The sequence below is a fragment of the Chenopodium quinoa genome, unplaced genomic scaffold (genome assembly GCF_001683475.1).
Source record: "Chenopodium quinoa cultivar QQ74 unplaced genomic scaffold, ASM168347v1, whole genome shotgun sequence".
In the NCBI taxonomy this organism is placed as follows: domain Eukaryota; kingdom Viridiplantae; phylum Streptophyta; class Magnoliopsida; order Caryophyllales; family Amaranthaceae; genus Chenopodium; species Chenopodium quinoa.
The window spans coordinates 1,402,985-1,410,346 of record NW_018744616.1 but is presented as its reverse complement, the minus strand read 5'-3'; the positions used below and the strand labels follow the sequence as shown (position 1 = coordinate 1,410,346).

The 7,362-nt window shown below is 33.9% G+C and overlaps 1 protein-coding gene and 2 long non-coding RNA genes across 5 annotated transcripts; 2 read left to right on the top strand and 1 right to left on the bottom strand.

Moving 5' to 3' along the window:
* The first annotated feature begins 203 nt into the window (after positions 1-203).
* On the top strand, positions 204-4,056 carry LOC110700033 (protein GrpE-like). Of its 2 annotated transcripts, none has more exons than XM_021877525.1 (3): positions 204-777; positions 2,337-2,864; positions 3,202-3,485. In XM_021877525.1, exons 1-3 carry the CDS (start codon positions 523-525, stop codon positions 3,304-3,306), a joined length of 888 nt encoding a protein of 295 aa, XP_021733217.1. In that variant the 5' UTR covers positions 204-522; the 3' UTR covers positions 3,307-3,485. The 2 variants fall into 2 exon arrangements, with proteins under 2 accessions (XP_021733217.1, XP_021733216.1); XM_021877524.1 differs by lacking the exon at positions 3,202-3,485 and adding an exon at positions 3,493-4,056 and having other exon boundaries at positions 273-777.
* A 431-nt stretch (positions 4,057-4,487) lies between these two features.
* Positions 4,488-5,298, top strand: LOC110700032. Of its 2 annotated transcripts, none has more exons than XR_002507080.1 (2): positions 4,488-4,791; positions 4,900-5,298. It is a non-coding gene; the product is annotated as an uncharacterized LOC110700032 (long non-coding RNA). The 2 variants fall into 2 exon arrangements; XR_002507078.1 differs by having other exon boundaries at positions 4,869-5,298.
* A 53-nt stretch (positions 5,299-5,351) lies between these two features.
* Positions 5,352-6,133, bottom strand: LOC110700031. The gene is made up of 2 exons (XR_002507077.1): positions 5,935-6,133; positions 5,352-5,622 (listed from the first exon to the last, which is right to left on the bottom strand). It is a non-coding gene; the product is annotated as an uncharacterized LOC110700031 (long non-coding RNA).
* Between the last annotated feature and the right edge of the window lie 1,229 nt (positions 6,134-7,362).

Genomic DNA, 7,362 nt, shown 5'->3' with positions numbered 1-7,362 from the left:
TTAAATAGGTTTCTCCTAATTTCATTCCTATTAGTCATATCTCCATCATCTATAACATCAAAAGTCTTAATGCTAGAGTTATATAAAGCTTACCCTACCCGACTAAACCCTCACTTAAACCAAAAGTTACATTAAGAATCCCCCTTGTGAGTGGGGCTTCCTAATGTTTTTTTTTCTTACCTTAAAGAAAAAAGTGACTCTTTAGCTTTCTACTTGCATGACCCAATCGACAACTAAAACTCTGAAAGTGGCTCTTCAGATTTTGACTTACATGACCCAAACGAACGGATCAAATCACTCAAATTGACACCTCTACCCGTCTTCCACCTTTAAAATAACAATTAAATGAATTTTTTTTCGTCAATTTCTAATTTGTGAATTTAATTATTATTTTTGGCAATATACTTTCGAGATTTCTAAGAAAATACTAGTAGTTTAATAGTGTCCCCCCTCACCAGCGCCTCTCTATCCCCTTCTTCATCCTCTCACCCACTTTCCCCCCTTCTCAACCAGCTAACTCTAATGGCGACGCTCCTTCGAAGCGCCAACTTTCGAGCACCAACACCTTCTCTCGCTTCTACAATCTCTCCGTTAAGATCATTCAATTCTTCCATTTTTGTTAGTTTTAAAACTAAGTGTTACACCAGAAATAGTTGCTTATATACCCACAATTCTCCTTCAAAATTATCAGCTAAAAATGTTCCTTCAAAATTTTTGACCTTTTCTTCTTCTGGTGAAGCTACTGAAACTGAAGAAGTTCAGCAGCCTGAGATCCAGGTAATACCCTTTTCCTGTTTATTTATTTTTTCCCATTTTGTAATGATTTCTTCAAGTTTTATCTGTTAATTCTTTAAATTTAATGTTGCTATTCATTTAGTTGTTGAAGAATGATTCAAGAGTTATAATTTCGTATCAAATTGATAATTGTATATTGTGCTATATATTTTGTGATAGAGAGTTGTGACATGAAATGCGGGTAATTATAATGATGTAGATGGAATTTGATTACAATTCTCGGGTTTTACCCGAGACTTAACCAATGAAGCTGGTTGATATATGCATTGTAAATTACGCTATAAATACATATTTTCGCTTGATTAGTGCCAATTAGACGACCCTTTTGGAGGAGTAATGTTGATTGGGTAGGTTTTTTAATGCCTTTGTTCTTGGGTTACACTCTTAAAGTGTCATTTGAGCCTTTGAAAATCGATGAATTTATATTAGAAACACATGAATAATTAGAAGGACAGGTTGATATTGACTTCTAGATATTGTGCGGCGAGGTTGGATAAATCAATATTGGCCTGCGCTCATTTTGGGTGCAAGCAACCTCAATTGGTATAAATAGGAGTGTTGTTGATACCCTACAAAGCCATTGTGTGACAACACACCACAAATCACAGGGAGCATGTAATGACACCGACTAAGCCCTTAAGCTAAAGTACTGTTCACGATGCTAGTTTTAACCTTCAGTCTTTGATGAATCTTTGTCCTTTTAACAACCACCAAGATGGATGCCAGATCATGTGTCACTGCGAGTTTAGACTTTTCATCCTCCCCGCTTTTCTAAAGTGGTGTATATATATGTATGCAATTACTTCAATTTATTTAGTTGTTTCACGTTCCTTTTTGGGATGTTTGAAAATAGTTGCTCTACATTTCATTTTTTGGTATGATACCCCCTAGAATACTTAGTTATCTTTTGATGATGTAGAGAGAGTTGAATAGTGTTTAGTATGAAGAAGGTAAAATATTTTAGCTTACCATGGTATGCAAGCTTGATTTTGTGATTAAGTATTGTTGGCTGTAAATTGTGAAATAGTTTCGAATTGACATAGTAAATTCAGTGTAACAGATATATGTCTCAATATCAAATTGTATGAATAGGTTGTTTAGTTATTTTGTATTTTCATGAATAGGTTGGTAAGGCTGTATTTTGTGTTACTCTCTCTCTCTCTCTCTCTCTCTCTCGCTCTCTAAATAGCCTCTCTGAAGCAGTGGTAAGGCTGTATTTTTTGGACCCCCTGTATCTGGCCCAGCTGATGTTTATGTTTGTAGTGTGTCTTTTCTCTTCTCTACAATATATAACTTAACAAGAACCAATATTTTTGTATACTGATAATACTGGATGGTAGCCTGAAACTACCTAGTGCATTGATGCATGGTCTTGAAGCATAATGGTGACCATAGATCATGATTTGTGATGTGATCTGGGGTTTACCTGTACTCTGGTCAATTTATTCTTTGCTTGAATACATTTTGTTACAAATTTAGGTTGAAAGGTAGTGACTCGTTTGTATCATTTTACATATTCATGATCTTGTGTTTTGTAACAGGACAATACAGATGAAGGTCTGAATGGTGAAACTGCTGAAGAGGTAGCAAAAGATGATGTCAAACCTGATGCAGATGAAGCTCCCACATCCCCAGTCATAACTGCTTTACAGTTATATAAAGAGGCAATAATTAATAATGATGAGTCCAAAGTTGCTGAATTGGAGGCATTCTTCAAATCCATTGAAGACGAAAAGGACACACTTGAAAGAAAGGTGGCCTCTTTGTCTGAAGATTTTTCAATAGAAAGAGATCGTGTTCTGAGGATTAGTGCAGATTTTGATAATTTTAGGAAGAGAACAGATAGAGAACGCTCTTCTGTGGTGTCAAACGCACAGGGAGAAGTTGTTGAAAATTTTTTGGCAGTTTTGGATAATTTTGAGAGGGCTAAATCCCAGCTCAAGATAGAGTCTGAAGCAGAGGAGAAAATCAACAATAGTTACCAGAGCATATACAAGCAGTTTGTTGAAATTTTAGGGTCAATTGGTGTTGTTCCTGTCGAGACAATCGGAAAACCTTTTGATCCTTTGGTGAGTTCATTTTTATTGATTACGTAGTCCTTAATTTCTGTTAATATGCTGAAAATTTTTGTTTGCTGCTGCTGGAGAAAATAAGCCTCTTCTTTCTGTTTCCCCTGTTTTTTAACCCTGTTCTTCCCTTCTGGCCTGGGTCTTGGACTCTTTGGTCAAACATAGAGGAGCGTGGCTTACCTTTGTACTAGATAGGTTGACAAGCGTATAGCATTTTGTTAAGTAGATGATTTATGGCAGTACTGTAAAATGTTTTGCTTGTGTTACATAATATGGAGCTCCTCCTGAATAACTTGATTGGTTTAGTGATTATGCTGTTTGCTGTGTGGATTAACAGGTGGGCAACCAAGTTGGTATGAATATCAGCCGAGTACTTGGCAAAATGATTCGATTACTCAATCATGGTTTTTCAGGTTTTATGAGGACCTGGATACGTTCATAACTCAAAAATCCAAGTATTTCTTGATTTTCTTGCCAACTTGGTGAGTCCACCTAGATATATGTACCGTGCTGGAAGTATGCCCGTGTCACGTATGAAGTTGTCTCAGGTTATTGTTAGATCCCATATTTTACCTTTTCTTAGTTCATATTTGTCTAACATATTTTTCAATCACGATTTTGTCAAAAGCTGCATGAAGCCATCATGCGAGAAGATTCCACAGTATATGATGAGGGTGTTATAATCGAAGAATATCGTAAAGGGTTTAAGCTTGGTGATAGACTACTACGTCCAGCTATGGTTAAAGTATCCGCAGGTCCAGGACCAGAAAAGCCTGAACCCATTGAGTCATCAGTACAAACGGAGGGTTCAACTGACGACAGTGATGATGTTAGTGAGGAAGGTGATTCAAAGGACCAGGCAACTCCTTAAGTACACTTTTGTTAGATTAGGGGAGAGTTTGAGCAGCTTTTAGTCGGGTAACAGTTGTTTTCGCTGCTGTATTAAAGATCTATTGTTATTGTTGTTCTTCTTGATCATGAGAGAACAAAGATTGTAGAATTTTTTTGTCCAGAATTTCTGAGAAGATAGCTATAGATACGCTAAATGAATGCGTCATTTGCCTTCAACTTTGGTGAACCCAAAAAGATAGAACTTTGTATTAAGATTTGGAGGATCATTTTATTGTTCCACATAATGTATGCAGAATACATTATTTTTACGGTTATTTCACAAGGTATCTTTAGGTATAAATGTGAATATGTTATAATCTTTTATGATAGGTGCTAATGTACGAAATAACACTGATGACCGATGTTGTTTGATGGACGTTAAAAGGTGAAATACCTTTAAGAGCATAAATCTTGTTAAGGATGCTCAAATCCTTTTCCATTTTCTCTCTCCTTTCCACCACTTGACACACCACACTCTCTTCCCTCTATACCACTTTCCACTATCTTCGTTGGTGCCTTTTGTATTCTCAAATACATTACTCCCTCCATTTCAATATGATAGTATCATATGGAATCAATCATATAAAATAAGAAAAGGATAATATTTAAAATCTAACATTAAAGTAAAACTAAATTTATAAATAGTTTTGCCTTATTTAAATTTTTTGATTTTTTTTAGAAAAGCACTAGGTAGGTTAGTCTATATTGTATGGACCCGGTCCACATAAAAATAATGTGGACCGAAGCCCATGACTTTTACCCCAGCAAGAAAGAAAACAACAAAAAAACCGTACAAAATTAAATCATGCATAAGTGTTCTTCACTTTCGCTCTAAAATTGCTTGAAAATTCTCAAATAATTTGAGGATCTTTTCTCTCTCCTCTCAACAATTTATTTTGCAAAAAAACATCTCAAATTCTATATCACAAGATCAAATTGAGCAAAATCAGTATATATATGAAGACGATCTACAATTACAATCTATGTTCAAACTTTGATTTGAACAAATTCTATGCAATCGAAAGCAATTACGAAGGTAAACAACAATATTTTTGTTAAAATTCGTTCAAATTATACCAAAGTTGTTGATAATTGTTATTGTTTGAAATATAGAAAACTTAAATAATCATCCAATTGAATTTAGAATAATTCAACAAGAGTAGAAGATGCGAAACAAGAAGTAATACAAGTAGAGGATGATAATGGAGTACTTGTAGATCTGGTTGAGGAGGAAAATCAACATGTATTATAAGGTCAAGCAGAGATCGATTATAATCAGTTTTAATTTGTTATAATCAATTTTGATTTGGCATAATCAGTTTTGTATCGATATAATCAGTTTTGATTTGGTATAATTTGTAGGGCTGGCAAACAGGTCGGGTTGGGTTGGGTTCGGGTTGACCTGTTTAATAAACAGGTCAAGACCCCCCAACCTGAACCCGACCTGTTTACTTAAACAGGTCAGAATGGCGAACCTGAACCCGACCTAGTTTAAATGGGTTGACCTGATTTCAACCCGTTTGACCTGTTTTTTTTTTTTTTTTTTTTTAAATAAAAACCCGATTATTCTTACAATATAATGATAAAAAAAAGTCGTATATTTAACTTGTTATTTTGCATAAAACTTTGCTGTATAAACCTATCAATTTAAGCATAATAAAAATACATTCAAGTAAAAGTAACCATAGTTTACACATAATAATTTACTGTACAGTCCAAAATCAAAATCAATGTCTTAAGGAGGCAATATTCCCAACAAAATAAAAATTAGATCTTGGAAAACTTCATCAGGTTTGACTAGTTGGTCTTGCTACTGACTTTGAGGTGCGCTCTCAAATGGGCTTGGTGTATTGGCTTCATCATTCACCTTCATTATAAACAAAGAGCATAATACAAAATCCTGATCAACTTGTAAAATGCAAAAAATAATCTAATAAAAATGAAAAAACAAAGTAACAAATGCATGCATAGAAATATAAATGAAAAAAAAAGCAACATAATCAGATTATTCCCCAATTTATCCAAAACAAAGCATCATAAATCGAAAAAAAAAACCCAAACACAGCCGAAACTTCTTTATTTTTCATACTATTCACCAAATTAGAAAGTCTCAATCAACATTTCTTAACAACACTAAAACAGATGATTGTAAATAGAATGAAATGCATGACTATATTACCGTAGTAGGCGAAAAATTTGAAGATAAACAAGTTTGAAGTTGCAATTTTGATAAACAAGCTAGATATAGAAAGAAGAGAGAGGTGAGAGAATAAGATGGGAAAATAGAGATGAAAACGGCTGAACAAGTGGGAAAATGACTAGAAGAAAAAATAGGGTTTTCACTTTTTGGGTTTTTTTGTACTCTATAGGCTTTGACATAGGTTGGGCTTTGTCCAAATAAAAATACTAAGGCCTAATATCATTTTACTAATATAGGGTTATATGGGTTGGGTTCGGGTTGACCCGACCTGAAACCAACCCAATTAGTTAAACGGGTTTAGGCGGGTTATTTTCGGGTCGGGATTGTCAACCTAAACCTGACCCATTTAGTTTCGGGTTGGGTTCAGGTCGACCCAATTACATAAACGGGTTGAAAACTTTGCTCATAACCCATTTATTTCGGGTTGGGTTCGGGTCGGGTCAGTTTTTGCCAGCTCTAATAATTTGTATTGATTAGATATAATTATCTCTAATTTCGTGTTATCTCATTTAATTCTAATTACTTCTAAACTTACTTTTGAGTAGTTGATGTAGTGAACAATGCTTCACATACGACATAATCAATTTGATAGGATATAATCACTTTTTATTTCTTAAAACCACAGTTGGTTTGATATAATCACTTTTCATCTTTTAGAATCACGTTTAGTTTGATATAATCATTTTTTAGTTTAATATAATCACTTTTTATTTTTCTTTGATATGATCATATTTAATTACTCCATTTTAATGAAATTTCACCTTTACTTCCCACCGACATGGTTGATTTTAGTCTTCACCATAGTACGTAGAAGCGTAGTGCAGGCTCTACCGAGAACATTAAAGAGAGATAAGATAAAGGTAGGAGAGAAAGAAGCGCGTGATAAAGGTAGGAGGAGCATAAATTATAGTGTAGAGTGTAGAACGCATGATAAACTCATATAATATTTACTCGGTCTACAATAATGTTAATGTAGACCGGGTTTATTATAGTGTTTATCTAGGTGTGAAGCCCGTGCGTTGCACGACTTTAATTTTAATATTATTTTAGATTTGTGTCTTATTATATAATAACTAGCATTTTGGCCCGTTTAATGCACGAGTTGTTACTTGGGTTAATTATTTTCATATATAGATATGATTTTCAAAGATTGAAACTTTTGATATTATATACAAAGTAATTGTTTCATTGCTAAAACTAAAGAGATCGGAGTAGAACTGTGAAAGAAAATGAAGGAATTTGGTTAGGTATATATACAATGAAGATTATGGGATACATAGATGAAAATACACTTTTTACTATAATTCATATATTTATGTAATGTGTACTAATTATAGTGGAAATGAAACACTTCATTATTAATTTTCTTCCTTAAATTTGCAAGTTATAGAATGCATAAAGACTTAA

Coding starts and splice junctions, on each gene's coding strand:
- LOC110700033 (XM_021877524.1), top strand. CDS start 523: ATGGCGACGCTCCTTCGAAGCGCCAACTTTCGAGCACCAACACCTTCT. Junction 778..2,336: donor TTCAGCAGCCTGAGATCCAG/GTAATACCCTTT, acceptor GTTTTGTAACAG/GACAATACAGATGAAGGTCT. Junction 2,865..3,492: donor GAAAACCTTTTGATCCTTTG/GTGAGTTCATTT, acceptor TTTTGTCAAAAG/CTGCATGAAGCCATCATGCG.